General features: G+C 44.1%; 1 protein-coding gene across 1 annotated transcript in view; it reads left to right on the forward strand.

Annotated features, from left to right (window-relative positions):
• The window catches only part of SATB2 (SATB homeobox 2), a 114,624-nt gene that overhangs the window by 64,486 nt on the left and 33,267 nt on the right, over positions 1-16,871 (forward strand). Inside the window, exons 6-7 of the mRNA XM_009284677.2 lie at positions 9,787-9,999; positions 14,671-14,826. Coding sequence (XP_009282952.1) covers positions 9,787-9,999; positions 14,671-14,826 — 369 coding nt within the window. The remainder of the gene's footprint in view (positions 1-9,786; positions 10,000-14,670; positions 14,827-16,871) is intronic.

Raw genomic sequence — 16,871 nt, forward strand, 5'->3', positions numbered from 1 at the left:
GTTGGAAAGACACCCTCTTAGGCTCTATGTAGCCTTCCTTTCTCTTGCAGAAGCTGGCAGCACTGCAGTTTTTAACTCCAGGTATGGTCCTCTCTTGTGGACTGCAGTGAGTCGCTATTCAAACTTGTCAAGGAGGTGGTGTGGCCCAAGGAGTGGAGCCGGGGCTGTTCTGCCCTGTTCCAGGAGCCCCATTGAGACGGGTACGATGCAGGCAGAGAGGACAACACACAAGGGATGTTTATATTCCTGGCCCTACGCTTAGCTGGCCACCATTTCCCTCCCTCCAAGGCAACCAGGGGGCCCACTGGCTCCTACATCGAAGAGTGGATCAAGGGGGTGGAGAAAGCTTGCCATGACTAAGGCAGTTAGCAGTATTGCTGGGCCAGGAGGTTCAGTTTCTTGCTTGTGTAATTGCATAGTTTGTGCCCAAGTTCTTCATGGCCAAGATCCTTGGCCTTGGCTCCCTTTTGCAGCTCTGCTGGCCTGTGACCCGTAAGTTGGAAATTTGCAGGCTCCTTGATTTGAATGTGTTGTTTACTGAAATAGTTTGTTCCCTTTGTTTGGACTGCTGCTGTGAACTAATAGCTTGCTAATGGAAAGCTAGGCATCCTTGTCTGGGTCTTAAAAACTGTGTGCAAGAGTGTGAGTGGGTTTGAATGGAAGGTAGAGAGCTGTATGAGGCCCATCAAACACTTGAGAGTTACGTGGTCATACCTGATATCTTTATTTTAAGATGGAGGGCATCTTCATAAAGCATGTTGATACGCAGCCAAACTGTAAGCTGAAGTTGCTATTAAAACAGTCAGCTTTGCTTTCTGTAAGACTTTGGCACTTTTTGATTGTATAAAACCATTCAATCTTGAGAAAAAAACAAGGAAAAGTCTGATTAATACTGCAAATCCACAGGAGAAGTGCAACTGTCAGAGACAGAGCAGATGCACCTTGCACTTGGAATTGCCCTGTGCACATTTTTGAAAGCAGTCAAAGCTTTGAAAAGGCTAGAGTGAAGGAAGTGCCTGCAAGATACAGGCTGCAGAGGGTGAGAAGGTTTTAATGCACAGGAGGAGCAGCTGTCCCTCACTGGTCTCAAACAGTGCAGTAAAATCAAAGGGGCTGTCAGTGCAGCCTGGAGTTCTCCAAAAATGCCTACCTGGCTGAAGCATGCATCATCTTTAAATCAGGATAACTTCTAGGTGACTAGTAGCCTCTAAAAGCATGAGCACCCTTCAGGTTGGCCAGCCAAGCTACCGTGAAATGGGAGGCAGGACAAGGGGACTGCTGGCCAAAGCTGTTACCAAGGCTATGGACTTCTTCCTGGAGGAGAATACGCACATGGATTTTGGCCATCCTCAGAGCAGAGTCCTTGTGCCATCTCCCTCTTGCACTGTAGTTTCTCCTAATACAGCATTCGTGTTGGAAAAGATTGTAATAACCAAAGCTTGCTTATCGCAGGTTGTAATGTATTGAGAAATGGGCAGCTGGTGATGGTTACAGAAGAAAGAGGACTATTTTAAAGGAAATGCCTGAAAATGCTCTCTCGGATTTACCTTGTCCTTCTCTGGAAAATTTTTTAGCAAATCTGGAGGTGCTAAAGTGATCTGTGCTCTTCAAAATCCTAGCTGGAAAATAGGTCATTTGAATCCTGCTTTGCATAAGGAAAATGAACATACGTTCTTTCCTCTCCCTGCTTGCTCAGCACCCTTCTTTGCTGCAGGCTCTTGGAGTTGCAGTCAGGACGGTTGGTCAGGCTGTTTGTAAGAGTCCAGACAGTCTAAATCACTGGATGAGTGAACTGCTGCTCTCCTCCTCGGGAGTGCCCAGTGGACTGCAAAGCCCATAGACTGAATGAGTGTTTCTGTTTATATATATATTTTTTTTAAGCATCTTTTTTTTGCCAATGTTTTGACATAATAGCCAAAACTAGTAAAATGTTTGGGCGAGTGGCCAGTGCTTGTTTTACTGAACAGCCTCAGAAACTGGAAATATCCATGAACCTGAGGCTTTTTGAATGAAACAGTTGTGGTGCCAGATACAAAGAGCTGGGTAAAAACACCAGGCTGCTTGTAACTCTCTTCCCAAAGAGCAGTGCTCCCTCCCTCGCGCCCTCCTACCCAGAGTAGCTCTGGGTGAGGAGCATTGGCTTTCCAGCATGCAGATAGGAAGGCAGCGCTTACCCAGCTCAGCTCCTGCCCAGGTTGGCTGGTGCCTAACCGTGCCTCTTTGGATTAAAGGAAGTAACAGCACAGGGAGGAGGAAACTCTACCAGCCTCGGATGTAGTGAAATTTATGATGAAATAAACTCAACTGTTCCACCTTGTTGGAGGGATTTGGTCACACCTTGGCTGCAGGAGTGGGTTGAGGCATAGGGAAACTCAGGATCGATGCTGGATGGTGCCCCAGCTTCTGGTGCGACTGTGGGCAAGTCTGGATTCCTGCAACGAGGAAGGGGGAAATAACACTTCTGCAGTGTGCAGAGGTGTTGCCAGTCAGTTATAGAGGGGCTGGGGGCTCAGAGAGCAGGAGCGTGGTTGGTAAGGAAGCTCCAAAGAAAGGCTTTGGAGGCAGGCAGGGAGGGAGGTGGGTGGTGACTCCTCATTTACGTCTAATTCTGCTTTGGCAAAATTCCCCCAAACTGAAGTGGGATCAGAAAAGGGTCCTCTAAGAGGCTTTAAGATTAGAAATACAGTTTGTTGAAATAACTTACTCTTCCACCTCTGCTTGCTTGTGAGCCAAATCCTGGACAGAATTCCTTTTGCAAATAATTTTCCCCTTAACTTAAGTGAAAGGAAGACGAGCAGCTTTAATTCTCTGCCTGGTATCTAGTGAGACAGTCATGCTGCATTCATTGCTATGGTGTCTGCCCCATTGTGCACAGACTTTCAATTAGCAAGGGTTCTGGTTTTGGTTGGGGGGGGGGGGGTTTTTTTTTTTTTTGGGGGGGGGGGGGATTTTTTGTTGTTTTTTTTCCCCATAGAAAACTCTCTCTTATTGCATGAAACCCTTTCATGCTGCCTACTTGTTTTATTCTTGTGTGTAATGTGGCACAAGCAGCGTTCTGTTGTACTCACAGGAAAGAAGGCAATCTGTAAGGGAAGTGCTTAATTTAATAAATTGCAGATTTTCGGTACATGGGATATTTGTTCCAACAGTGGATTTTGCCCTGCCCAAAATTTCAGTCTACAGTGGATTTTGCACTGCCCAAAATTTCAGTTTCAATTAACTTAATTGTATTCAATAGGCTGAATGAAAAGATCTTAAGTAGCATGTGAGTCAGGCTTTCAGAATGTGTGCTTGTAGGAGGCGACTGCTGCCTGCTCAGCTGATGCACAGGAGTCCTAAGCCTTGGAAGCAAATGCATGGATATACAGAGCGTGCATGAGCTGTGCATCTTGCTCATTTCCCGGCATATTTCAGTATAAAGGTTTGACATGCATGTCATATAAATGGTGGCACTTTGTGGCTGCAGGTGGTCGGTCTTTCTCTTCCTCCTTTTCCCCATGCATCCACATTCAGCTCCACATGCACATCCTGTCTTCTCTCATAAAAAGAGATACCATAATAAAAAAGAGGCTTTATTAAACTAATGCAATAAAGGCATTTTCTTTGAGGATTTAAACACTTCATTTTTAATAATAAAAATCAAATTGTCATTGTTGCACCCTGTATAAGTTTTATTCAAATCAGCCTCTAAATGCTTTGTGCCTAAGCAGCTCTCTCCTGAGATGTATGTATTTTAGCATTAGTTAAATGAGTTTAAGAACGAGGCTCATACTCTGGCTGTAGGCGGTGAATCTAGAGATCAGGAGATTTCTTTTAAATGAGGGACTGATGTGATGCATTCAGCTGCACTGAAGGGTAGTGGGAGACAGCTGGTCTCCCATTTACACTGATGGAAAACCAGTCAAAGTCCTTTGAGTTCTGAAGTTCATATGAACTGACACAAAAGTGGCACCGCACATTTTGCCCATTGAGACAAAAGAATTGGTCAGGGAACAGGGTGCAAACACAGTTTTGCCCAATGGAAACTGTGACAGGATGGATACGAAGGTGCTTAGTTTGGCTAACCGCTCAAAAATTTCCACTGATTATCTAAAGCAATTTTGCTGAGCAAAATTAGACTGAACGCATTGCCAGGATAAGCATTTCTAAGAGACTTCCAGCACTTCTGCTTTGTATTCTAGCTGGAATTAGGAAGAGATGCAAGAGAATGGAAACAGCAGTGAGCGTTTGAAAATGAGCTTGTGTCCTAAGAAGCCTGCAAGTACTTCATACAGGGGTTCTTGTCAAGTGCTGTATACTTAGAGGCAGAGAAGTATTTTTAGAATTGTTGAATGTATCTTACTCAGTCCAGAAGACAGTATTGAAGGTGGGACCTGGAGTAAATGCAGAGAGGCAAAGAGATGTCATGGTAAAAGCCTGCCTTGATGCGAGGAACACACAGCAGGTGGAGTTGCTTTATTTCCTTGAAATGTTAGGGGAAGTTAGTGCTTCTGCTGCAGAGCTCCCTGGGCTGACCTGCCTCCTCTAGCTTTCAATTGCAAGTAGCAGTCAATTTTAAATATAAACGGTCATTTTAGCCTGGCAAAATCAAGTTTGTTGTTGTGTGCTGAAGGTACGATTTCAGTGTAGTTCAGAGTAGCTAACTAGGGGTTCCCTGAGTGCTGCCTTCCATGCTGGAAATAGGTCTTGTGTGCTGAACTGGGATGCTGAGCAAGGACAGGTTTACATCACTGATCCTTAAGATTCAGATATTGAATTTGAATAAATCCCTACATTTTCTGATCCTGATCAGAGTCGCATCTATACCTGTTGGGAAGCAGGATAGCTTTTCTACTGCGACTGTCAGTTACAAGTACTGGGCTTAAAGTATTTGGAGCTTTAAGTACTACAGGAGCAATATTTTTCTAGTATTTCATCATTTTCTCTGTTGCTTTTGGCAATAGCTGAAGTATGGAGAGGCACAAATAAACTGAAAGTATGAAAAAAGTATTTATGCTTTTTTAGTCCTTCATATATATAATCTCCTGATACAGAACATAAAAACTGAGGTTTAGCACATTAGTTGAGTTTATTTAAGTTTTTGCCTTGGCCAGCTTTTTGATTGTCCAAAGCCTGTTTTGAACCTTTTTAACCTTAGTGCCTGCTCTTGTAGACGCATTGCTTAGGTCTGTACGAGGGGGAGCGGAGCTCCCATCTGAGTCATTGGACCTGACGCATGTGAGGTCCTGGCCAGTGCTCACGAGTCTCCTGCTGCCTGATGGCCCTCATCCTCCTCTGTCCCCAGGACATCAGTGTCTGGGCTGCACTCCAGCATGACCTCCTCACCCCCATCCAGACTGCTTTTGAAAAGCTCTGGTTTCAAAACTGTCCTGCGTTCAGTCACTGGTAGTGCAGTCGGCTGTCCCACTGAGATCTCATTTACAGCCTTTCCAGGCCTGAGGCAAAGCCCTTTGGGAAGAAGGCAGAAAGCCTTCGCTTGCCTTCTGTGGGCTTTGGTCAAGCCTTTGGGTTGGTCTTGATGGCTGGTCAGTTGGTCCTTTGGATGTAGGAGTCAGTCTGAATAACATTTGCTCTACGTTGTACTGCATCATCTTTCAGAAGTTGCTTAAAAAAAGATTTCTTGCCCATGAGGTTTGGGTTGTTCATCCTGGAAATTCTGTAGTTAATAAAAATAAAAGAAATTCGTTCAGAAATCGGGTTTCATAAATGAGTGCAAAGCAAACCCCCAAGATAGTGGCTTTGCTGGCTTGGTTTTGAAAGACTAGATTTCAGCTAGTTTGAAAAAGCACTGTCAAAATTACTCCTACCTTAAATAGCTCCAATGACTTTTTTATTTTGATTGGACATTTGCTCCTTTTCCACCTTTGGTTATTTTTATTTTAAGTCAGTTATGGATCCAGTGTGTAATTTAAAAAATGGTGCAAGTTCCAAGTATAAACCAAACTGTGCCTGCGCAGAGTCCTTGTCTTGGGGTGAGCACACACCTCATTCATGAGCACGGCCTGTGTGAACATTAAACTTTTCATCAGTTGCCTCTTCAGCAACTGCCTTAAAAATGGTGCACAGGAGTGGAAAAGCAAAGATATTATCAAGCTACATATCCTAAAATGTATCCTGAGAGCTGTGTTCAGTATAGAAGATCTGTTTGGCTATTTAAAACCAGTTTAAGACTTTCTAGTCCCTGAGGATCTTCTTTAGGATTGCAGAGTTGGTTACTGTGCAAACTGCCAATTTTTTAATTTTTTTTTTTTAATATGTGAGATGTAAGTAAGTTGGAATGAGCTAATTTAGCCAATGGAATTTTATAACAAATGTACGAATGTTGTGGGTTTCCCTCCCTCACCCCCTCCAGCAGAAACATAATTTGCAGAAATGAAAACAGTCCCTGGCTGGCTTTAGGGTTTTCTCAAAAATAGAAACAGTAGGGTTTGTCTGGCTGGGCCAGTTTCCTCACCACACACCTGGTGTATATCACTTCAAAAAATACATTATGCCTCATTAAATTACAATTAAATGAAATCATGATCATTTGTTTTTCTGGAAGGAAGATGTTTTGCATATTGAAAGCCTAATTTGTTGCAGGTGACAAAAAGGCTGAACAGATTATTTAATATCACTTTATTTTTTATAATGTTGCTCACTGGTTAGTTTGTGTATACTTCAGTAGCTCAGAATTACATTATTGTAAATGTTACTGCTCTCAAGATACTTTATTTTATTGTCCTACCCTATCACTCAGCTATCTAGCCGCTGTTCTTTACCAGCGTTGTTTATCTTCGGTTGCAGGAGGACATGAGATTTTTCCCTCTGAGTCAGTTTTCTTATTATCTGTCCTGCTGTTTACATGGTCCTAAGCTGCCAAAGCACTTGGAGGAGCTGCAGGAAAAACTCTCTTTGCAACCAGGTTTTCTACCCGCGGGCCTGGAGCAGGGCATGGGGGAGCAGGGCTCGGCCCCTGCGAGGGGCTGCCTGTGTCGCGGCGCTGGGCGAAGGAGCTAGTCCCTCTCCCTGGAGCAGGTGCCTGCATTAGGAGGTGGCTGTACAGCCTGGTGATCGAGCAGCGATGCAAAATATTGCTACGTCCCTGTAGCAGAAATGAGACCCTCGTAGAAGCAAGAGGCACAGGCTAGGGTTCAAAACCACTGAATGTACCCCATGATAAGCTGTTTTTGGTGATGAATCAGAGCCTCCAGGCACAAGAGTTGGTATCTCAGGCAGTGAGATACCTCTTAGTGCCATGACCAAGCCACTTGTACCTGTGAGCCTCTGATTTACATAGGGAGTCAATGACTGCACTGAAAAGTAATTGCTGGCATGCTTTCACATATGTTTCTGCTCTCCATTTTTGAAATTGGACCATAAATTTAGCCAGGCTAAGATGGGAGGGAGAAAAAGCTGTCTGGAGTCAGCTCCAGTAGCTTTCAGGTACCTTTCTTTCAACCTAAACTCATTAATTTTTGAAGTTGATCTTCTCTTTAAAAAAAAGAAGTTATGTATCCTTTAAAAGACTTAGGAAATTAAGAATTTAGAGAATCTGTGGAACTGGTATTTCATTTATTTTCTGCATTTGGAGAATTTTCCACTGACTTTAAGGGAAAATTGTAGTAGGGACTTGCTGTATTGATCTTGGAATTGTTCAAGTCATGGCTTCAAGCTTCTGTAATGTCCTTTTTTGGTTAATGTCCCTTAGCCTGTGAGCCTGGCAAACTCTGGAAAGCTTTTCAAAATGTCCCTAGCTTCTCTGAGGGGTGGTAAACCCTGAGGAAGAAGCCAAGTACGAGCATGCAGTTGTGTTGAGGTCACAGAGATTACCAGAGGCCAGGCCAGGGCCAGCCCAGCACTGCACTTTCTTCGGACTTTTTCCCAGTGTAGACCTTTTTCACCAGCCAGCTTCTCTCTCCGATCCCATTTCTGACTGGAGGGTCCCACCATGGCTCCATTCCCACCTCCAGTCCTTCTGGTAACTACTCTCATAATTGCAGGAAAACGTAATTGGGAATCTCTTAGCTTGATTATGTAGATGAGGAGCTGAAAAGATGGAGCTGTATGCAGCCTACCTTCAGGTTGTGTGTTGAGCTTGTTTTGAGCACTTCTGGCATGAACAGTGCTGAAGTAGGGCTTTCACGTATGTGTTTTAATGTAGATGTTCAATAGCAGATAAATGCAGATACAGATACATCATTTGCTGGTCTGTTGGTTTTGTCAGGAAGTCTGGTAAATAAGATCAACGTATACTAAAAATGTTGGCATTTGGTTAATTGGCCAACTTGTAGTGGCAGTGTTTTAGCAAGGCTTTTGGAGGATACTCTCTGATATGGAAGAAAATAAACTAAGACTAAACATTACAGTTTTGACTACATGGTTGTTTTCTACCAACATTTTTCTTACAAGAAAGGAGTAAGCCTTGACTACACTCATGAGGCAGCTTGCCTCGGTTGTAGCTGTAAAGTAACTGCAAAATGCTCATGTCAACAGCGACAGCTAAATCGTGGCTGGGGCACTGCGGTGTCTCTTTGCACGTGGTTGCTGAACGTTGCTCCTCTCACAGCAGTAGGTCGAAGTGAGCCCTCCGAGCTCCGACTGGGATTTCATACGGCTTCTGTGGCCAGCACTCCTGGGAGCAGTGGTGCAGAGAGCCTCTGGGTCGTGGCAGGCGGGAAGCGGGAAGGGTATTGGACTGCTCAGGGAAACATTGGCAGGATAGCCTTTTAAAATAACGAGCCCCCGACCGCCATCTCTTATAAGTATTCTCGATGGGCAGAAATAATCCCTCTCTGCTTCTTTGCACACCAGTACATTTAAACATGTGTAGTTCAGGAAATTGCTGTTAACTGCTTTTTGGAGTGAAATACCCATTTGTGAAGTGTTGGATGTGAGGGGGTGCCTAGGGGAAGCTGGTGGCACACGCTGTGTCCCGGTAGTTTCTGTAGGCCGTGATCCAGGCTTGTGTGTTGTGCCTTTAACTTTTAGATAATCTGTGGAACTGTTGAGTGCGTACAGTTATGCATAAATTTAATCCCATCATTAGATTTAAGCCTCTTTTAATAACATTTTCATCTTTCCAACTCTTCCCCCCCCCATTTTTTTGGAAGTGCTGTGCTGGTTAGTTCCTGGAATAATGGCTTTTGTAAAAACTAGATGAATATGGTGTTCATTCATCGTTGCAATGTGAAGCCTGTGGTATTTTAAAATGAGGCATGAAAGAATGAGTTAAATCCCTAAAGCTAGATTCTAAGGCTTTATTACTGCTCCGTTTTTCTCCTCTCAGAAATGACTGTCCAAACCAAAATGAACGGACTGTAACATCAAAAACCAGCCAAATGTTTTTCTTTATAAACCTCCTGCACTGTTTAAATGTCGAAACTAAATTTACCAACCTTGGCAGATTTGTCAAAGATGAGCAGGATTGCCAAGTGTTCCCAGCTTCAAGTAAAAAGAGAGAGAGAGAGAGAGAGATCTAACAGCTCCTAAAATATTTGCAGCAAGCACCTGGTGGTAACTGCAATTTCTTCTACCCAATGCACCTACCTTCCTATCCAGCATCTCCATACTCAGAAGCTTATTACAGTGCCAGAATAGGACAGTCCCAAAATAAACCCCAGCCCCCAGAAGATAAACATTTTCGTACAAAATATCCCCTCTGGGAGAGCCCATGAGATTCTGCTGCAGGTTCTCAGTATTGCAACCCAGCTGGTTACACTAAACAAATTATAAAAACAACCCAAAAAACCAACACTTGACTGGGCTTTTTTTTTTTTTTTTTTTTTTTGAATTTTTTTGAACCAGGGCTTGTTGTCAGAGATCCTGCGTAAAGAAGAAGACCCTAGGACAGCTTCCCAGTCCCTCCTGGTAAACTTAAGGGCAATGCAGAATTTCCTCAACTTGCCTGACTCGGAGCGGGATCGCATCTATCAGGACGAGAGAGAGAGAAGTATGAACCCCAATGTGAGCATGGTGTCTTCAGCTGCCAGCAGCCCAAGCTCCTCCAGAACCCCACAGGTAAGATGCGATCCCTCGTTACCTGTTTATTGTGTGGGTTAGTCCAGGAAAGGAGCTCCTCTCTGCCCTTCTCCCGTCTGTTGCTCCCCTCGCCCAGATGAGTTGTGGAAATCCTTTTGTAAGGTTTTGGAGTGGCTGTTTAGAGACATTTAGTGGATTTCAGCAAGACGTTGTGATGATGATTCTAACTTTAATCAATGCCATAAATGCCAGAAAGTATGTAACGTTAGTACCTGAAAGACCGTGTGGGCATTACATACAGGCTGTTGATACATGTCTACTAAATGGCTATTACAGAATATATTATAGAAAGCCAGTGCACATAACTTTTTATCTGTGTCCATTACATTCTGCAGAACACAGAGGAAATTTCTGGGCTTCTGGAGAGGTTCATGTATGTTGCAATAAAAAGTGTGTAGTGAACAGAGGTCGACAGTGAATTAAATAGACATTGCTAGAAATCAGCGTGCTCCGTATTCTGCATAGGAAATCACAGTCCTTGAGTTAGAGGTTTACAGGAGTAATTATTTGAAGTACAGAAAGTAGAGATGGGCAGGGTGCTGGGAAGGAAGATGATGCTTTAAAGCTCCAAACCAGCTGTCATCTCATTGACTTAACTGCACGTGTTTATTAGCGTGCTGTTGCCGCCCACTTCCCCGGGTAGGTTGTTCTTTTGCACTAAGAAAGAACATCCACATACTACACCGTAATAGTCACCCCCCTTTTATCAGACTGCTTGCAGTCCCAGGCATATACTCTGAAAAAGTGAGGGTTCTTGCACAGAGGTGATGATTAACTCCTGTCATGACATATGCCTGACCTGAATTTGAAATTTCTAACTGTGCAGACATGATGGGTCAGTTCTAGCACTTCTCTTGATCTTTAGTAAATGGGCCTGTATAACCCTCCTGCTTCGGTGCTTTCATGGTCATGTAGTCTGCAAAGTCTCGGGCTGTGTTAGCCCTGCTTATAATAGTATTACTGAGCACTTCTCATATTGAATTCTGTGGCCACAGCTGCTAAAAATAAGTAAACGTTGGGGGGGGTAGTTTTACATGCAAACTGATCATCCTTAAGGAAGGTATGTTGATTTTGTAGAAACCTGAGCTTGTTCAGTTTAACCCTGGCGTTTGGGTGCACTTCACCACAATACATGATGTAAAGAACTGTTTTCACTAAAAGCAAGCGTATCCTGCCAACCCAAATTTGACACTGAATTTTTATTACATGGGAAACTCATTGTATAACTCTTACCTTTTTTAGTTACCTTTCAGTGAAAATAAAATTATAAAGGGAACTATTTTAATGTTCAAGTAGTGTATCCACTTTCTGCATTTATATTTATAATGCCATAGATTCCACAACTAAAATCGAATAACAGAAGGAAATGGAGAGGTTAGATGCAATCCAGTGAGAATAAAAATTGGATCTGTTGCCCCATCTCATTCCTCTGTTGAAATACGACATTTTTCCCATGTTCTAGCCACAGCTAGAACATTATTTAAAATAATGGAAATTTTGCCTGCCTTTTTAAGAGGTAAGCATTGCTATAAAACCATACTCTAGAAGTATAAAGCATCCTTGCCTTATTTCAGCTTGAAGAATCCAGTAGAATAAGAATAAGAATAAGAACCTCCAGTGAGGTTTTTAATCAGCAAAAGCAACACACAAAGGTTTGTGTACCCAGTGCTTGCCTTGTGCCCGCTGGATAACATTTCCCCAGCCCTCAGAGGGCCAGCACCAGTCAGCACAGGTGCTGTTTTGACAACTTGGACACCTCTGCAAATGAGGCTGCTTCCCAGCTCCCGGGCAGGCAGCACGGCTACTGCGCTTCCCCATATGCCCGGTATTAGTTCTGACGAGACAAATGCCATCCTTGCGTGCAGCGCAGCGATTCCCGGCAGCATCGCCTCCCCAAGCAGGTATGTTACCCTGGAGCAGGGTGCTTTGGGGCAGCAGCGGTAGGAGCTATACCGCCCTTTTAGGAATTGTGTTAGGGTGCCGGAGAAGTCGATGGAATGGCATTTGGAAACGTGGTTTCCATAGATACCAATCTCCTGCAGCAATACTTCCAGGAATGATGCTTGAGTGTGCTGGGTAGGAGGAGAGCACTGGCAGATAGCTGTGGAAGTGCTGGTGCTGAGGCAGTTGCGCAGGCTGTCCCAAACTCTGAGCCAGCCCCTCACCCACCTCGCAGGGTGGCCCCTGCTCAGGACCTGCCCCAAGGTGAGAATGGCAGGTTGATCCGGCAAACGGGTGCGAGCGCTGTGGGGAAGAGGCTCTGAGCTGTTAGGGGTTACTGTGTGCACGTGGAAGACCAGCAGCAATGGCTGGGTTTCAGCACTCCGGCACTGTGGTTGCAAGCGCTTCTTTTTCTTTTTTCCCCACTGTTTGCAATGATACATTTCAATAATGGCAAACTCCTTCTTAATATCAAGACCAGTTTTGAATCTAGGCCTCTGACATAAAATACTTTATTTTAATGACTGTGATATTTTGGTTTGGTACTTGCCCTACCTGTTTCGGTGATTAAATAAAAAATGGCCCAGCTTTCAGGGTGTGTGGGGCAGGCTTTTTTCCGATGTGTGGCTGTGGAGCTAGCAGTGTAGGAGACCCATGCAGGACACAGCTGTATTTTAAATGTTTCTTTTACATGCTAATTTTGTTCTTCCCAGGATCTCAGGCCTCCATAACGGCCTTTGAGGCTGTGGTGACCTCGGCTGCTGCGCTAGCCAAAGGCTCCAGTGACTGGGAAGGCTTTTTTTATACCCGTCAAAGCACTGCAGGGCCTTCAGTAAAATTAAGCTCCATTAAATGAGTCCTGACAGACTTGGACAGTCCTCTTCCTTCCCATGATCTCTGTTGTTTTCTTATGTTTCCCACAATTGCCCTAACTCTCATCTATCTGTGAACACTGAATTTCAGAGCGTGGTGTCCCTGTTGGTCCATCCGTCGGGCTGTACCCTGCATGTGTTCATGGCCTGTGGATGGCGGTGGGTTTAGCCCTGGCCTCCTGGGGCCCGGGCGGCTGTGGTCTGCCCCAGCTGCCGTCCAGCTGCCCCCGCCTGAACGTGGAGGGCTAGTCTTAGCAGGAGCAGGAAAGTCTTAGACCCTTTCTACGTGGGTCCTGCCTATGTCAAGCAGGGAACAAGCCCAGAGGAGTGCCTGCTGAGCTTGGGGATTAGGAAAGGGAGAAGATACAGGTTGGCTAAAGCTTTTATCTGGAAGCGGTAGGAAGAGTGATTAGTCTAGATTGTTGGCTTGATTGGATTTTGGCTCCATTATTAATGTGGCCTTTGGTACAAAAAGATGTTAGGGAGAGGAAGATTTGGAGGACAGCAAAACAGAAGGAGAAGTTCAGAAGGTTTGGTTTTGCCTAGTTAACCTTCCCATTAACAAATAGGCATTTGGGCATGTCTGCCTAGTTAAAAATTAACATTAGATGTACTCTAGCAGGCTTCAACTCTGGCACAAAAACAGGAGCCAGCTGAAAAGATTTATAATTAGGACAAATATCTGAATGTCACCAGGGTTTATGGGAGGTTTGGATCTATCGGGAAGTGTGAGCTTTGCCACCTAGGTTGTTTTATTTCCTAAGACCTTTACATCTCAAAAGAAAACAGAGATTTTATATCAGTAACCTACGTATTTCACTTAAAAGGTATAAGGGGTACAGTGATCCGCCCTGGTATCTCTCCTCTTTGAGCTCAGGAAAGCAAACGAGATCTGTCTCTCCAAGGGGCTGCTGGTGCCAGGAGCGCTCAGTGAGCATCGCACTGCCCTCACTCCCTTGTCTGCCTGTGCGATCTGGGGACCGCCTCGGCTGAGGGGCTTTAAAATAGAAGTCTTGCAGCAGCCTGCTGAACTGTATTGATAGAAGCCTTGTAGGGGTAGTCCAGCCCGGGGAAAGTACTGGCAGCATCCGTTATTGTCCTTCATTTGTCACAGAAGCTGATGGGAAATCATTCAATTAAAAGGAGTGCAGCGGAATACACAAAATCTCAATATGAGTTTAGGAGAATGAGGGCAGCACATCAAAGGCATGCCAAAGCCCAGCTTTATGAAATGATTTTTTTTTTTTTTCATTTCCACTGATTTCCTAGGTGAAATTAGGTGACTGTCTGGCTAGCATAATGATGATAAGGCTGGGAAACCATACATACTCAAATGACATACGTATAGTTTTAATAAAGGATGAGGGAGACTTGAGGGAGTGCATTAAATTGAGTAATAATTTATTATTTAGAGACCTCTACCCATTTACTCATTTTTTCTGGGAGAATTGGCTCTTCCTCCAAGGTGTAGGCCACTTTTAGAGAGGGGGGAGAAGGTAGAGGCTGGTGCCACTGCCGCAGTAGCTAGCTGGCAAAGCCAACTTCAGCGACTGCCTGCGGCCGAGTGCCGCGGCTACCTATCCTGTTGTTGAGCTGCTCAATAAACATGCTGGGAGAGGGAGAGGGGGAGAGTTGACAGGGCCTTGCATGTCCTATAGGAATGCACTGCAATTATTTCCAATCACAATTAACCTGATTAGAATAATGGACAGGAAGTGTCCCTCTGTAGCTAATGCAGTTTGGCATCAGCTGACTGAAATCCTTTGATAATTTCTGCACAGATGGCTGGGCTGAAAGCAGCACTTTTTTAATTATTATTTTCATGGTCTCTTGGTAGGCCAAAACCTCGACACCAACAACAGACCTCCCCATTAAGGCGGACGGCGCCAACGTCAACATCACAGCTGCCATTTATGATGAGATCCAACAGGAGATGAAAAGGGCCAAGGTATCTCAAGCTCTCTTTGCCAAAGTGGCTGCCAATAAAAGTCAGGTGAGTGGTAGAGGGGGTTTTGTTGTTGCGGGGCTTTTTGGGGTTTTGTTTTTAAAGCAAACTCTGGGGCTGGAACTAGACCCATCTCCTCCTCCCAACAATAAAAATACATCTGTTCCTACCATAATAATAATCTTCATCTCTGGGGAACCTGTCGTGTTTTTGGCTTTTGCCTGCTTAAGTGGTTTCCTTTTCCCTTTTAAAATAGGCTGAGGAAAGGATCAGCTCACAGCCAAGCTTTTTCTCCCCTTTTGTACAAACACGCATGTCTTTTCCCACTTGTGGTATATAACTTACACCTCTGCTAGTGGGACAAGGACCATTCAAAATGATGGTATCTTTCTCATTTGGCAGGTAAAGAAATTGTTTTCTTAAGTGATTAACTGAGGGAAGGCAATGGGAAACCGCATATTAGGCAGGTGTTTCCTTTTTTTTGCATGTTGTATGTGCTGCATATGGTATTGCCATGTGAATAATTCACATCAGATCCAATCATTTTTACAAAAAGGCATGAGAGGGCACTGCAGTGAGTTCTCCTGGATTAATTTCTACCTTGGGTGTAAAAAATACATGCGGGCAAACCTAGGTCAGGTGAAATTCTTGAAGAGAATCCATTAATTTAAAAATTTCATCCAACTCTTTAAAAAAATATAATGCACCAGAAGGGATTTTATGGAAAGGAGGACAGACAGAATTTTTTGTAGGAAGGGCAGCAAGTGGATTGGAGACTGTTGGAAGGAATTGTTTACGCAGTGAAAAGGGCTGCTTCTGATCCTGGATGAAATTACTCAGTTGTGCTAGGAAAAGACATCAGTGTGCACACAAAAATGCACAAGTGTGTCTGTGACAATGAGAGAGGGGGATAGAAGTATCTGGATGCATGCACTCTGCAAAATACATACTTTCTTTTCCTCTGTGCAGGGAAACAACATTGTAGTCATTAAAGTAGATGTGAAATAAGAGGTTGAAAGGCATATAAACAAAGCATCAAAGGCTATGAACGCACATGGGAGAGCCTTGTCCTTGTTACAGGTATTTGTGCCCTGACACATGGAGGTCTGATTCATTTTTCCTTCCTCATTTAATCATTCATTTTCTTTGCCTTTTGCTTTCTCTTGTCAGGGTACAGCGGTTACAGTCCGCAACCCCTCTACCCCCCAACAAATTCCCAGGCACAGTATGAAATACATAAAAGGAAAATACCATGGAACCCTCTTAAACTGTTAAATGCATAAAAATCTCATGTACCACATGGCAAAATATAATGAGAACTGGAGCTGTTAAACGAATAAAGCTGTTAAAAGCGTAATGCCACTTGGCACAACTACTGTGCATTTAACGGTTTTCCACTGTGTAATAAATGACATATGTGGTAAACGTGCAGTAAATATAAAAACTGCACAATTGATTTTGCAAACGTGCCCCTTATTCTTTACTCCATGCAGATATCAAAGTTCTACCCAGAATCCGGACTGGACAGCTTTTAATAAGGAGTGTTTAACATAGACTTGAATGCCAGCCTCTCTGAGGTTTGGCTTAAAATTGCCTGCAAGCTTCCTGTCATTATACCCAGAGGCTTCTTGAAATAGAGAGGGACTGAACCACCCAACAATAATTTGGGTGGCTCACCAGCTTCGGTGTTTGCCAGCTTGAGCGTGCTTCTCTGGCAGCATTGCACACCAGCACCAAAACAAAAATAAGCTCCGTAGTCTTTCACGTGGAAAAAGAATAGGGCAGATTTTGAAAGCCAGATGCAAAAGGTTAAGAACAGGATCCACAAATGTTATTGTTTAAAGCAAAGTTACTGCACATAAAGGTTTTGTTTCTTCAGCAGCAGCGAATAAAGAAGTGTTTCTGAGGCTGATGTTTCTTTTGTTTCACAGCCCTGCCAAAGCAATACTGGCTCCCTGGGATGACCCAGCATTCACCATGCTGAGATGTCATAGCGCTCTGCTGGAGCATGAAAGTGGTTTATGGGGGCACTGGAAGACAGGGACAGAGAAGCTGTAGCCAAGAACCATAGCGGTACGGGGCCTCCCCCTGCC

This window comes from Aptenodytes forsteri, unplaced genomic scaffold, assembly GCF_000699145.1.
Source record: "Aptenodytes forsteri isolate BGI_AS27 unplaced genomic scaffold, ASM69914v1 Scaffold183, whole genome shotgun sequence".
Classification (NCBI taxonomy): Eukaryota; Metazoa; Chordata; class Aves; order Sphenisciformes; family Spheniscidae; genus Aptenodytes; species Aptenodytes forsteri.